The following is a 14,909-nucleotide window of genomic DNA, read 5'->3' on the forward strand; positions in this document are numbered from 1 at the left end:
GTGTCCCGGAGACCCTCTCCAGCCAAGCGCAGTGTCAGGTCAGGCGCTCAGGCACGGAGCAGGACTGCCGTCCTGCTGGGGGCCTAGGGCCTAGCGCTGAGGTGGGGAGCCTCGGGGATACGGAGGGTTCTGATCAGCCAGGATCCGGCAGGGGTGGTCTTAGGACAGGCTATAGGACAACCCAGCCAAGTGCACAGAGACTGAAGGCCCACCGAAAGCCCCCATGGGCCTCGGCACTGGGGGCCCTGTGCGCATCCTGTGTTGACCGCAGTGCGCTGTGAATTTTGATCAAGATGAATCTCCACTTTCCAGCCCCTGAGCCGCTGCAGTTTTCAAATGTCAGCCTGCAGCTCAGAGCTCTTGCTTCTCAGTTTCTCCCTGGCTCCGGACCCTCCCAGCACCCTCCCCTCCTCCCACCCCCCAGCCATCAGGCTGCGTGCAGCTACACTGTGGGGCCTTCTCCGGAGGTCAGCCTCCGCCACCTCCAGCTGGAGAAGCTGCAGCAGCCGGGTCAGCAGAATTTCAGTCTACCAACTTGCCTTTAAAGAACAGAGGAAGAGTATCTTGTTGCATCCCTGGGCTCCAACTGTATTAAAACCGAGCATTTGACTTATGCCAGGCGCTGTTCTAAGCACTTGGCTTACGTATTAGACTCATTCACTCCCCAGAATCTCTCCACGAGCAAGGTACTATTATTATGCCCATTTTATAGATGGGGAAACCAAGGTGCAGAAAAGCAAACTGTCCACGGTCACACATCTCAAGGGTGGAGGAGCAGAGATTCTAACCCGAGCTCACCGGCGTAGCCACCCTCCCCTGCCTCTCAAGCCCACAGAGGGACTAAGGACTCTAAGGCAATGATGACACCAGAACAGGTTTCAAAAAGTCAAAAGTCCTCCACGAACGTCAACTGTTGCCAGCGCAAGGCTGGGAGCCGTGCCCAGGTGACAGGGAGCCAGGGCGCGCGCCCACCTCCCAAGAGCCACATCTCGCTTCCTCCCGGAGAGCAGAGAGTGGAGAGCGTGATCCCAGCCAGGAGGGGCCCAGGGCGCGTACTCCCAGGAAGGGCCGGCTCTGCGGGGACCGGCGGAGGCAGGGAGTGGTCTGCTCACCCCAAACACCTTCTTGGCCCCCGCTTTGGCAGCAAACATGGAGAGGATCCCAGTGCCGCTTCCGACATCCAGCACCACCTTGTCCTTGAACACGTGCTTGTTGTGGTACATGGAGTTCCGGTACGTGAGCGTCCGCACCTCGTCCTTCAGCATCTCCTGTCCGGAAGGAAAGGCAAGGCTAAGCCAGTGTGTGCAGGGCGCTTGGGAGCATACCCGCAAAATCACGGGCCCAGGGCTGCTCCCCCCCAATTCTTCAGGGCCCTCGGCGGGGTCATGAGGCAGAGCCCAGAAAGTGTAGAGCCGGGCAGCTGGACCAGGGCTCCCTGCATCAGCACACACAACTCCAGCCCTAAAACGCTGCCCAAGAAAGATCACTTTACTATCCAAGGAGAAACTCATGCCCACATCTGGGAAAGCTCCAGTTTATCAGAAACCAAAAGGATGGGTTCAAACACAGCACGAGAGATTTAAGTTAGACGCAAAGCAGAACTTTCTGCCATGGTGAGAGATTTGTCATTTAACAGGTTATTAAAGGAGGCTTTTTGTGTGTGCACTTTTTTTGCTTGCTTGTATTTAGGAATAGAAAACATGTTTCTCTAGCCACTAATATTTAAGTGCTTTGGGATAAGGAAGGACTAGATTACCCACTACAACCATCTCCAAACCAAGGAGAACATGATTAACCTGCGTATGGTGGTGACGCAGGGATCTTCATCCATTCAAGCCATTAGCAAACACTCTAACTAGTCATCAATAAAACTGGACTCCTTTAGTGTAATTTCAGTATAATTTTTTAAAATATAACTTGCATACAGTAAGAAGCAGACGGGTATAGCTCAGTGGTAGAGCACATGCTTAGCATGCATGAGGTCCTGGGTTCAGTCTCCATTAAGAAAAATCAAGAAGAAAAAAAGCACAGATTTTAAACACATGGTTAATTATATAAGTTTTGACTAATGTACACCTGTGTAACCAACACTGTACTCAACATACAGAATACTTCCGTCATTCCAGAAAGTGTTCCATGCGCACGTGCAGGTAATCCTCATGCCCACTCCCGACAAACAACGACCTAATTTCTACCACCAAAGCCCCCCTCTGCCATTCCTAGAACTTCACTTAAATGGAATCGCACAGTCTGTACACTTTCGTGTCTGGCTGCTTCTACTCAAAGCTTCTTACTTGTAGGTCCTTGATTCATGTCAAACTAATTTTTGTATATGGTGTAAGTTAGGGGGGTGAGTTCACTTTTTCACACAAATTGATGGTCCAAGCGCCATTTGCTGGATAGAATAGCGTTTTCCCCATTGAATTAACTTGCCACTTTCGTCAGAAAATCAATTGACTGTGTGTGGGTGGCCTCTGTGAACTGTTTCATTCATGTATCGATTCGACTGTCACTTGGCTACTGTAGCTTTATATTAACTCTGAAATAAAGGGCTGCGAGTCCTCCAGCTTAGTTCTTTTACAAGATTACTTCCGTTTTCCTGGATCCATTGCGTTTCCAACCACATTTTAAAACCAGCTTGTTAATTCATACAGAATAACCTCCTGGAGTTGATTGAAATTACGCTGAATCTATAGGTCAATTTGGGGAGAACTGACGTCTTAGTAATATTGAGTCTTTCAATCGGTGAAACCACTCTCCATTTAGTTAGGTCTTGTTTAATTTCTCTCTGAAAAATGTGTCATAGATTTCAACATAGAGGTCTTGTATTTCTTTCTTTAGACGTATTCTTGACTATTTGATTCTATGACACTTCACAGTCTTGGGTAGGATATGTTTGAAATTTCATTTTCCAATTGTTTTGTGTTAGTGTATACACAGCGATCCTCTATTCTGCGGCCTCGCTCACCTCACGTATGAATTCTAGTGGAATTTATCTGTAGATTCCTTTATTTTTCTTTGAAAACAATCTTGTCACTTGTAAATGAAGACAATGTATTTCTTTTTTTCCTATCTATGTGTTTTTCATTTCTTGTTTTCCCCCCTGCTTAATTGCACTGGCGAGGACTAGCAGCAGCAAAACACGGAATAGATGAGAAGGGAACTGCCACCTTCCCTTTACTCCAATGACATGTAACTGTCCCCAGTATGACTTTGGCTGTGAGCCTTCTGTGAACGTCTTTTATCAGATTGAAAAAGGTCTCTTCTGTTTCCAATTTGCTAAGAGCTTTTATCATGAATTGGTGTTGAATTCTGTCACGTGCTTTTTATACATTTCTTGAAACTGTGCACAGCTCTTCTCTTCTGTTCTGTTAATGTGTTGAACTCCATAGCCTGGTGTCAAATGTCGGCCCAGCGCTCTGTCACGACGTATTATCCTTTATAACAGTGCTTGGTTTTATTTGCAAGTATTTTGTCGCAGATTTTTCTGTCTACTTTGATGGGGGACGCTGACCTGTGATTCTCTCATACCTCCTCCGGTAATCAAAGTTCTGCCAGGTTCACCACACAGATTAGGACGTGTTCGCTCCTTGTGTATCTTCTGAAAAAGTTTGCATGAGGTTGGATTTTTTTTTTTAAGTTTAGTAAAATTCACCAATAAAACCGTCTGGGTCTGGAGTCCTTTTTGTGGGAAAAATTTTAAGTACGAATTTAATTTATTTACTAGACGGCTCTTTTAGGTTTTCTATGTATACTTACATCAGCCTTGACATACTTTGCGAAGGGATTTATTCATTCAGTTGAAATGTCAAATAGACGGGTGTTGACATTGTCATAATACCCTCTAGTCACCTGTCGCATGTCTCTACGATCTGTAATAACGTCCTCGCCTTCATTTATGATATTATAATTTGTGTTTTCTCTGTTTTCTTTCTTGATCAATTTAGCTAAATGTTTTCAACTTACTTACTGTTCAAACAACAACTTTCGACTCAGTGGGTTCCTCTAACGTCTGATTGCTACTTCATTGACTTCTGGTCTCCCCTTTACTACTTCCTTCCTTAAACTTAGGCTGTGTTTGCTCTTCTGTCTCCAGCTGTGTAAGCTGGGTGCTCTGGTCACTGGTTTTGTACCTTCCTTTTTGTCTAATGGAAGCACTTAAAGCTGTACATTGCCCTCCGAAGGTTGTTTAAACTGCACTCCACAAATGCCCACGCATGTGTGTCTTAGTTCAGGCTGCTGTAACAAATCACTGTAGCCTGGATGACTTACACAACAAACATTTATTTCTGACAGGCTGGAGGCTGCGAAGTCCAAGGTCAAGGTGCCAGCAGACCCGGTGTCCGGTGAGGACCTGCGGCCTGTTTGCACGTGGCCGTCTTCTCCTTGTATTCTTGCTGGAGAGCAGGTGTGGAAGCAAGGCCTCTCACAATGGCATTAATCCCATTCTCGAGGCTCCACCCTCACGACCTGACTACCCCCCTGAAGCCTCAGCTCCGACACCGTCACACGGGGAGCTGGGGTTTCAACACATGAGTCTCGGGGGCGCAGATAAGTCCACAGCGTTTTGCTTTCACTGTCATTCAGTTTGGAATATTTTCTAATCTCTCTTGTGATTTCTCCTCTGAACTTGTTCTCAGTGCTGCTTAATTTCCAAATTTTTGGAAATTTTTCTAGGTAAGTTACTGTTTTTTGGTTTCTAAATCCATTCAATTGATGACAAAAAAAAAATCCTCTGTGTAATTTTCCTCTTTTGAAACTTACTGAGATTCGTTTTCGGCCCCGCACACGATCCGTCTCAGTGAGCGTTTCAATGTGCACTTGAGAAGAAGGCACAGTCTGCTCTCTGGGGAGCCAGTGTCCTATAAACGCCTACGAGGTTGGGTTGCTTGTGTTGTTCAGGCTTTCTGCATGCTTGCTGACTTGTTTGTGTATCTGATCTATCAATTACTGAGAGAGAAACGGTAAGGAACCCCTGGCCGGGGGAGTTGCATTTTTCTCCCTCTGGTTCTGTGGATGCTGCTTCCTGTTTGTGAAGCTCTGTGCACACATGTGCGATGGCTTTGTAACACGGCCCCTCGCCAGGCGGAGAGACACCTTTCAGACTTCTCTTTCTCCTACGCTTCCAGTTAGGGTGGGTCACAAGGGAGAGTCAGGAGATTCAAAAGGCACGACGGAAGCAGGAACCATCCTGTAGTGCACATCTGTCACCGCGGACACGTGGATTCACCTCGCTGGCATGACGCAGCCACTGGACCTGCAATTCCTCCACCTTTGCCCTCAGCTTCTCAGACTCCTGAGCCAGGGGTGTGTGTGTGTGTGCGTGCGCGTGCATGTTTTGTTTAACTCCAAGGTGAGACACTCCAGCCTCTGTAGGATACACTCGCCACCAAGGTCAAAGGCAACACAATGGACATGTTTCAGCCTGTCCTCACAGGGTCAAGCTCGTGCTTAGGGGTTCCAGCTACTCCTGATCTCCCCTTGTTTTGCATTCATAGTCCTTTCCTGATTACCTGTGCTGCCCTTCAAGCTCCAGTATCAGACACGGGGACAACAGCCTTACACAATGGTATAAGCCAATGTCCTGCAATCCTGCAATGAATTTTATATATATTATATATATATCTGTCTCCTACTGAATCTGCTTCCATGGTTGAGCCCCAACTGGTACAAAATTTGTACCAAGAATAGCTCCTGAGGAACATAATCTAAGGATGGATCCTCTGAATTGGTTCTGAGTTTTCTGGAATTAGGTCTCTGCTCTGATTAGAGTGAAAGGCACTAATGACCCTGTTGCCGCTGGTGGAGAGGGCGCTGGTGTTCAACAGCATGAAACAGCAGAAGAGTTGCTCAAATCTGAGCTTCAGACACCTGGGATAAAGTACCTACTGAAGCCGAGACTCCAGGTAACCAAGTATTTGCTACCTTAGAGAACTTCCGTCAAAATCAGGAATATAATGGGGTGGGCTGGCTGGCTGGCTGATACTAACCACGCTAGAAAACTTAGAGAAAGCAAATGATGAGCTCAGGGATTTAAATTCCCAGCTCAAGTTCTTCCTATAGCACCTGAAAGATCCTATGACTTCTGAGGAGGAAAAGAAATGAAAAAAAAAAAAAAAGAAGGAAAAGAAAGGGAAAAAATCTTATTTTCTTGCAAGGTCAAGATTTCTAGAAACCAAATCCAAACTCAAATCCTGCCTGAATTACAACACAAGTTGAATAGGGTCCTGAAAATTGGAAAGGGGACATACGGGCCGATTCTGATGAAGCTGGGGCCTCAAGTCCCTAAATCACAGAGCCTTCTTTGCCAGCAGAAGCACCTTCTGCCCCCACCCAAGAAAGTTAGCTTTCCTCTTCCTGAAGCATCACACTGGGGTCCTGTGAGGTAGGCAGTTGCCTGCGAGGCAGCACTAACGCTTCCCAGGTCCTGCCCCCACAAGCCAGATCTGACTCCGAGCAGATCCCAAGAACGAGCTACCACGAGTGCATCGTGAGCAGGTGTGACACACGCCAAAGCAACTGCGCGGTGTTTCCAACGTACAGAGACTCAACTCTGGGGAACAGGAGTCAGGGCGAGGGCTCAAGATGGCAGGAACACAAAGTCGGGCTGGGCCAGGTGCACTGACACAGGCTCACTGAGCACAGACTGTGGGTTCACTGGTTCACCTCCGGTTGGTGCGGGTGACTGGACCCACAGTCAGTCTGCACTGGATGAGGTGGAAATGCCGGAACTTCCTTGGCGTGCTGAAGAGGAAGGTCCCCGAAGGCGTAGGGAGGTCGGAATGTCGAGGTGCACTCATTACACGAGACCCGCGCACCAGCGCCAGAGAACAGCCCTGTCCCACGGCTGTGAGAGAGAAGAGCGCGAGGAAAGAGCTCGGGGGCGCTCGCCTCCACCGGTCAGAGCTTAGCAGAGGGAACGGCTGCCTTCAGGTGACGTGGCAGCAGCTCACACGCACCACAGGACTCCCACAACGGTGTGTTTCCCTTCCTCCCTTCCTGGCCTGCGTGGCCCTGCTGCCATACATTTCAGTCCCACCTGCGTTATAAATCCTGCAAGACACTGTCACTATTTTTTAAACAGTCAATGATTGTTTAAGGAGATTTAAATAATGGGGCAAAGTCTCTCACGCTTATGCATGGAGTCAGCTGTTCCAGATCAATTCATTCTTGACGTGGGTCTAGGTTCCACCAGTCATCATCTTCCTTCCGCCCAAAGGATGTCCTTGGACACTTCCTATGGCACTGGACCCTGGCTCTGAACTGGCACTAACCCAGGAGACCCACATTTTCATTCAGCTTGCCTGTCTGGCCCGTGCAGAGGATCAACGGACCTTGAAGGATGACGGCTGATTGCCATGAATATAGTCAGCTGCTGGCTCCAGTGCAGATGACTGTTTCAGAGGCGGCTTCACTGTTTGAGCAAATTAATTCAGAGCATTGCTGGGCTTTTTTTTTCTTCCTAGTCAGTTTTAGACACGGATCCCTCTATATTCAAACATTTTGTTCTGTCCCGTCGCTTCTCTCGTCCTCCGGAACGCCATGCTCACAAGCTTTGCCATTAGCTTCTGTCCCACAAGTCACTGAGGCTCTGTCCACCTGTGCAGTTTTTCTCTCTATTCTTCGGTCTCGGTGGTTTCTATTTCTCTGTCTCCGTACCCATAGGTGTTCTCTCCTATGTGTCCTGGCTGTTATTCATGCCACCCAGAGAGTGCTTGGTTTAGACATCGTGTTTTTCAGCTGTAGGAGTTCAGCTTCACCCATTATTTCCATCTCCTCCTGGAAATATTTACCAATCATAATTATTACAATGATTTAAAAATCTTTATTCAACGATTTCTACCGCTGGGTTGTCCGCAGACCTGCTTCTACTGACTGACTTTTCTCTTGACTGTGGACCAGAGTCTCCCGTTTCTTTGCGTGCCCTGTCATTTTCATTTTCCATGGACGGTGTCTGAGGAACCGCAGTCGCTGAAGTTAGTTTGCTGTTGCTCATCCGAGAGGAGCTGTGCCTTCTTTTGCTAGGCCGCTCAGGGACGGGCTGGCCGGTGTAACGCAATCGGGAGTGGAGCGCGCTTAGGATGGAGCTGTGGTTTTAACTCCTCCAACAGGACCTTGGATTTCAACCACAGGGGCTAAAGGAATTTCTGTTTGCTTTTCAGTCCAGCCAGGACGTATGCTGCCCCAGGGCTCGTATCTTGGGTCCTGTTAGAAGCTGAATAAGGTGAGGGTTTGGTTAGACTGAGTTCACTTCTGACTCTAAACGCTTCGCAAGGGAGCTCAGGCCTCTCCCTGCAGGATCTCTCTGGGACCAAACACTACAAGACTGCTCGACATCAAAAGGACAAGGCGTCAAAACTGTGAGACCACAAGACAGCGCGATGGCATCCCCAGAGCCAGGCACGGGGCGGGGTGCGTCATCGGTGCCCTGCAAACGGGGAGCCAGAACTCCCGCCGTCAAACCACAGCTCCGACCCAGACCGTCATTCAGCCTTCCGCGTCTCAGTGGCCTCATCTGGAGACTGGGTAACAGGATCACCTACTTCACCGAGCTGTTGTGATGATTAAATACATGAAGTGTTAGGAAGGTGTTAGCTCTGGCTCCTCGTGAAAACTGCGGCCCTTTTCATCCATGTGAGGAAACCGTTGAGGGTGAGCGGGGAACGGAGGCAAGGTAATGACAAAGGTTCAGAAACCTCTTGCTTACACCCGTGGTTAAGACTCCACCTGCCTTTCCCGATGGAATTGGACTGGCCCAGTGCCTCTGCAAACCCTGCTTTTGCTGCGGGGACCCTCCAAGTGCCCCCCTTCAATCCACTGTCTTTTGTCCTTTCTGCCCCTTCTTCCCATCCTTAAGGCTCCAGACCACAGGAGTTTGGTCCAAAGGCACGAGTTCTGGGGGGAGAGAAGTTGTGACTTAGCAAGGCTTCCCCTCCTCGGCCTGTTGAGGAAAAGGCTGTCTCCCCGAGCTTCTGCCCCCCTGCTTTAATCACCCCTGGGAGAGAACAGCCCAGAGACGTCTCCGGACGTTGCATTCAGGAGCCTGCCGCTCTTCCGTGAAAGCACTTCCCACCCCGGCTGTGGGGGGCGTCACCTCCCAGCCACGGACCACACGGCAGCACACTGACCAATCGCTGGGAAAGGAGGCCCTGGAGAATCTGTTTCAAAAGAACCTGCAGCAAGATTGTCAAAGGAGGAGAGCCGGCTGGGAGTGGGCTCAGTGCCCAGGGCTGGGGGCTGAGAACACGGCCCCGTTGGGGCTGACCCTTCTGACAGCGGAGGCCCCCCGCCCAGGGCTGACTGTCAAAGATGCTGAGAATTCAGAACTGGCATCTCGGAGGCCAGGAGCCCGGCCCCTTCCCTCTGTTCACAAGGACACATCTGTCACTTCGGCTTCTGGTCAGGAGTCCACCCTTCTCAGGGAAGCCCTGGGACGGAATGCACGGTCCTCCTCCCCTTGGCCCTCATCCTCCAGAGGCTGAGCATGGAGTCATCTCTGGATGGGGCCACAAAGAACAGAAGTGTCCGGCATCACCTCCTGTTGTGCCCTCCAGCCCCCAGCAGTGCCCCCACCACACACACCCTCGACACTTCTCCTTTGTATTTACAGACTAATCAGACCCAATCCGTCCCGCACCGTATCTCCTAAACACTCACTGCTCGCGATTAGTCAGCGAGCTGGCGGTGCCGCCGGCCGCCCATGTGAGCGTCTTGTTAATGATGGAAGAAGGCTGCCAAACGGCCAGCGCTGCTCCGGATGGGATGGTGAGATGTGGGTCTTGTCCAGACCGAGGAGGCAAAGGCCGTCTGGCGTGGAGAGGAGATGCCTGACATTTAATCGTGAGAGAGAAACAGGCCCTCTCGGCGAAGAGCAACAGTAGGAGTCCCCCCACGTGCCCCCCTTCACCCCAGATGACCTCGGAGACCCGGCAGGCTGGAGGAAAACCTCAGACTACCAGCCGCCCCTGCGTTACACACCTAGGCTTCTCCCCAGAAGCCAGGGTCTAGAGATGGTCCTCGGTGGCAGCAGCAGGAAGGATTTAAGCCAGGTAATCAGAAGTACTTCCCAGTGTGAAGGGCTGGTAAAACCATTCGAGGACAGGTTACTAAGGAAAGCAATGTTCTGTAGGACCTGTAGATCCTTTACTCCAAGTTCATCAGCGCAGTCTGCACCATGTTTGTGTCTGTTTGTGAAGAGGTTCTATCTTTCCATCAACACATGACGTGGAGGAAACCTGGTGCTATATATAGTATGTGTACTTGGTGACCAAGGAGGTCTTCTCCCAGTGGATGCCCGGCCATGGAGGGGACCAGGCAGCACCTGAGTGATGAGAGCAGCCACTGTGTCAGTAAACCTGTACAAACCGAGTGCCGAGTGCCTGGGCCAGAGGCCAGGGAACCACATCCAGAAGGAACCACAGCAATATAACGGCACCAGAGAGCACATCTTTGTACCAGAGTGTGCACGCAGGAGGGGTCGGAGAGGGACTGGGAGGAGGCCCCGCGGGGAGTGGAGACTGAAGACTGGGGCGGGGAGACCTCAGCTGGTCCCGAACCAGGGGTTTCAGGCAAGCTCCAGGGGGGCATTTTGGGACCCCTGGAACTGCTGTCTCCTCCCAGGAACCTGCTCTGAGACAAGTGCCCAGAGCCACAGGGCTGTTAGAAATTGTCACATGGAAGATGTGACCTTTGATCAGAGGCAGGGTCTTGAGAAGGGACGCTCTCGAAGGCCTCCTTCCGGCCTCCCAGAGCCTCTCACAGGCCTAGGACGGGGCTCCGTGCACCACCCCAACCCCACCCCACTGGGGACGCCCAGGAGCTGCAGGCTCACCTGCCCAAGGCCCCCGGGGCCAGCCCCCAGAAATAAGCGCAGGGCCCAGCCCCCACCCCGCCGGCCCCAGGCCTAACGCTCTTCTGCGGAGACCAGTCTTTAGGGAACGAGACCCCTTCCCTCTCCACCTCCGTGGGAAATTGCAAAGGCACCAGCAGGAACAAAGCCGAAGTTTCCAGAAAGGAAGAAAGGCCTGTTCAAAAGGCCTCACGGCCTGGAGGTTAGGCATGCGGGCTCCCAGGCCCACAATGTGGAGGTTGAACGTCTGGCTCTGCCATTATCAGCCCATGACCTTGTAAGCAAAGGAATCTGGCAGGATGAATCTGTGTAACGGGGACAAATAACAATGCCGACCTCACGGGCTGACCTGAGGAATAAATGAGTCAATGACAGAAAATGCTGGAAACAACACAGCGTGGAGGAGGCTCTCAAAAAAAAAAAAGCTGCCTATTACTTATTAAACACCCTTCTGTCAACAGCAGAATCACTGTTTCGTTACAGGAAGGGCTTACAGAAGCATCTAATTGGAAGGGGAGCTTAGAGACTTACTTTGAAAATGCATTTGCATAGCAAGCAAGTCTTTGTTCCTTTTTCACTATTTCTTCATACTGTAAGGGAACAATAGAAATGCTTTCTTCATAGAGTTCTTGAGGGATTCAATGAAATGACACGGATAATGTGCTTAGAAAAGCAGCCGGCCCCGAGCAACCACATGGCTAAGGTCGGTAGTTTATTTGGGGTGGAAAAGTGCTGGACAGGTCTGGGGAGGGAGGGGGACGTTCTGCCCTGCCCCCGCTGCAGCCCGGCAGCCTCTTGTGAGGAAGCTGCGCTCTGCTCTGCAGCCAGCATCAATCTTCCCTGCTACGGAATAAGACAGCATTTAGACAGGAGAATTTCCTGAGAATCAATCAGGATGTCAGGCAGGACCAGGTTCCCAAGGAAGCCTGTGGATTCTTCCCTGGAGGCACTCATGGGTCCAGGACAACCCTATGGACTCATGCCTGCCAGAAGACTGAACATCAAGATGCCAGAAGGTTTTCTGGGCCTCAGGACCCTAGCTTCAAACACCGAGCTCCTGTAACAAGGACCAAGGACGTCCAGTCCTCCTGGCTCCCCGAGGCCCAGAGTCAGGAAGGGGTGGGGGGGGCTGGACCATAAAACAAGGACCCTGGAAACATCCCTTGCTCTCCAGCTGAGAGACACCTAGACACACACATTTACCTGCTCACCAGCTCTAGGCCTGGCCTGACCCCTGCTGGGGGGCCCAGGGGATGGAGACAGGGCCAGGGGCCTCGAGCCAAGGGGGGGACTCACTTAACGACAGTGGAGACACCTCATGCAGCCTCAGGATACAAGGCTGCCGCAGCCGTTCTGAGCTGCCCCACTGGCCCCAGCTCAGGACGCCTTACCTCGTGGATACCGAAGTGGGCGTAGGAGTCGAAGTAGTAATCCCTCGAGGTCATCTCCTCCGGGTTCAGCAGCTTGGACATCTTGCCCCGGCCCGGGCAGCTGGGCTGGGAGGACACGTGGTGGACACACTGCACGGGCTTGGCAGGGATGACGGGCTGTGGGGGCTGGGAGGGGGGGCTGCTCACCTGCGGGGGCGAGAAGGGGGCCTGGTGAGAACCGCAGACCCGAGGTCCTGCCTCTGACACCCCATCCACCTCCACCTCCTCGAGCCGGGCTCCAATCAACCATGGCAGCTGTGGCGCAGTGGGGGCAGTGCCACCAAGCCTTCTGGCCGTCACCCCGATGGCTGAGCCATGAGAGATGGTGGCATGCGACTCAGGAGCCAAACCAATCTGAATTTAACCCAGTTCCACCTCCTAGGTGTGGGTGGCCTGAGCCAATCTGGGCCTCAGTTTGCGTATCTGTTAAATGGGGACAATACTGCCTTCCTTTAGAGGCAGATCTAAGCATTCAGTCCAGGGGAAGATGCCTTGACATTACACAGCATCACATAGCAGAGCAGCTGGAGCGTGGATTCCAGAGCCCTCACCTCGAAATGTGAATCCCAGCTCTGCCACTCAACCTGGGACAAGGGGTTAGTCACCTCTTGGTGCTCACCTCCCCCACTCTAAAATGGGAATAAAATGGCCCCCATCTCCTAGAGGCCTGGACAAGCTGGAGTCTGTAACGCACTTAGAAAAGGGAGCAGCGCGCAGCGGGTGTGTGTTAACCTAAAATGAGTGGTACCTGCGTTCTTAGGAAGAGCAGACCCCCCCACCTCCCGAGGCTTCTCTCCACCCCACGGGCAGCACTTGGGCCCCCCAAAGGCAGGGCTCTCGAGTTCTGGCTTGTCACACCTGTGTCTTCCCCCCCGTGGTTTCTGGTTCACAGTTTTACTCTGAACTTCGGCAGACATTTCCTCTGAACTGTGAATCGCCGGCCTCTTGGCAACGCCCTCCAGGTACTGCCCTTCTTGGGTCCCCAACTCCACCGGCCAGCCCTGCTCCACACCCCACCCGCCGCCCGGCACTGGGCGGAGCGGACGGCGGAGGGCGAGACGCAAGCTCGGAGGTTCGGGCTTCACTGCGGAGCACGGCTCTGCCCGGAGAAGTCAGTCCTGGAGTCAGTCCCCTGAAGCGTGGGGAACGCAGACGCGCTCGGCGCAGCGAAGGCCTCCCAGGGGGCAGAATTCCAAGTCTATTTTTAAGTGACGAGTTAATATGTGCAAAGAGTTTAGGACACTTGCCGGCATCTAGTGTGTGCTCTGCTATTACTATCACTGTCACTGGCAGTTCTATCCAGAGTACGTTAACCTGTCCCTGCTCCACGTCTCAGTTTTCCCATCTGTGAGCTGGGCCAACACAGACTTACTAGCTGCATTCCAGCAAGCGAAACAGGGAGGTACCAGGACAGAGCAAGATCGAGACATCCCAGTGAGTCCATCCCCTCCACCATGCGGGGGGCACAGCCCCAGGTGGCCCTGAGTCCCGGCTGGAGAGGCAGGAGGGTGATGGTCCCATTTTCCCAGTGTATCTAGGCTACCGCCTCTGGGAAATAAGCAGACTTCCCAGTTTAGCAACATCAGATTTCAGGTCGCGCGATCCCGGGCTGTCTGGCAGCAGAAGCAACCCGGCTGTCTCATTAGAATGCAGCAGGTGTGCCCACCCTCCGCTTGGGATGTTGGTCACGGTCTCTGGGAGGCTAAAAATAGACCGTGTCCATTGCACGCTCCCGAGCTGGCTGCAGAGTCACCTCTAAAGCCGGAGGAGGCTCTGTGCATGAAGCTGACCCCAATCTTGACTCCATTTAAATACATTAAGGAGAGAAATAGTCCCAGCTGGCCCAGGCTCTTGCCTGGTCAAGGTCACAGGGACCTCCTGCACACCAATCTCTGTTCAACTCTGAGTCCAAGGTCCCTTCCATGAGGTCCCCTGAGACTCTGTCCCCAGCAGCCAACTTACAAAGTGCCCACCCCATACCATGCATTGCATCACAGGGTAAAAATGGGTAGACTTGGGGACCACAAGTCACGGGGACAAAGACGTGGCCAGGTCCTAGTGCTGAAAGCTGTCAGCTCAACCCCTGGCAGAGGGGACTTGTGCCCTACCCGCCAGCTGGCAGGGGGCCCGTGACCCCCAGCATCACTACATGGGCTGGCGCTTTTCATCCCACAAACACCTGCTGAGCGTCGGCCACGGCGAGCGCTGGGTGGTCCTGCAGGAGCGGTGCCACTGCAGCACTCTCTCCAGTGGGAGCAGGAGACCTTGGAGGCTCCACTGGATGATGGAGAAAGATTTGTTTGATGAGGGAAGTCAAGCAAATTGGTCCGGTGTTCCCAAGGCGGGAGAAGTCATTTCCACTTAAAGAGTCGGAGAAGCTCGGGGTGGCGGGCACTAGGGGAGGAGGGCATCTTCTCCGCGGATTTTGGTGGTTGGGCGTGGTGGGAGGGAGGTCCAGGAGGGCATGGCCTCAGCAAAAAGAAAAGGGTGGGAAAACAGTGAGCTGTTGGGGAACTTGCCCCGGGTAGTGGGACATTCGGCAGGAAGGAAATTACGGCCAGGCGAAGAGGCTGTAATTAAGAACATGATGATGGGGAGCTGTGGGCGGTTTGTAACCAGCGAGTTCTCCG

At 52.2% G+C, this 14,909-nt stretch overlaps 1 protein-coding gene across 1 annotated transcript in view; it reads right to left on the reverse strand.

Moving 5' to 3' along the window:
- PRMT8 (protein arginine methyltransferase 8) overlaps positions 1-14,909 on the reverse strand; it is a 77,509-nt gene that overhangs the window by 31,367 nt on the left and 31,233 nt on the right. Inside the window, exons 2-3 of the mRNA XM_072954834.1 lie at positions 12,241-12,426; positions 1,113-1,268 (exon numbers count right to left, since the gene is read on the reverse strand). Of these exons, the coding sequence (XP_072810935.1) occupies positions 1,113-1,268; positions 12,241-12,426 (342 nt within the window). The remainder of the gene's footprint in view (positions 1-1,112; positions 1,269-12,240; positions 12,427-14,909) is intronic.

This window comes from Vicugna pacos, chromosome 34 (genome assembly GCF_048564905.1).
Source record: "Vicugna pacos chromosome 34, VicPac4, whole genome shotgun sequence".
Classification (NCBI taxonomy): domain Eukaryota; kingdom Metazoa; phylum Chordata; class Mammalia; order Artiodactyla; family Camelidae; genus Vicugna; species Vicugna pacos.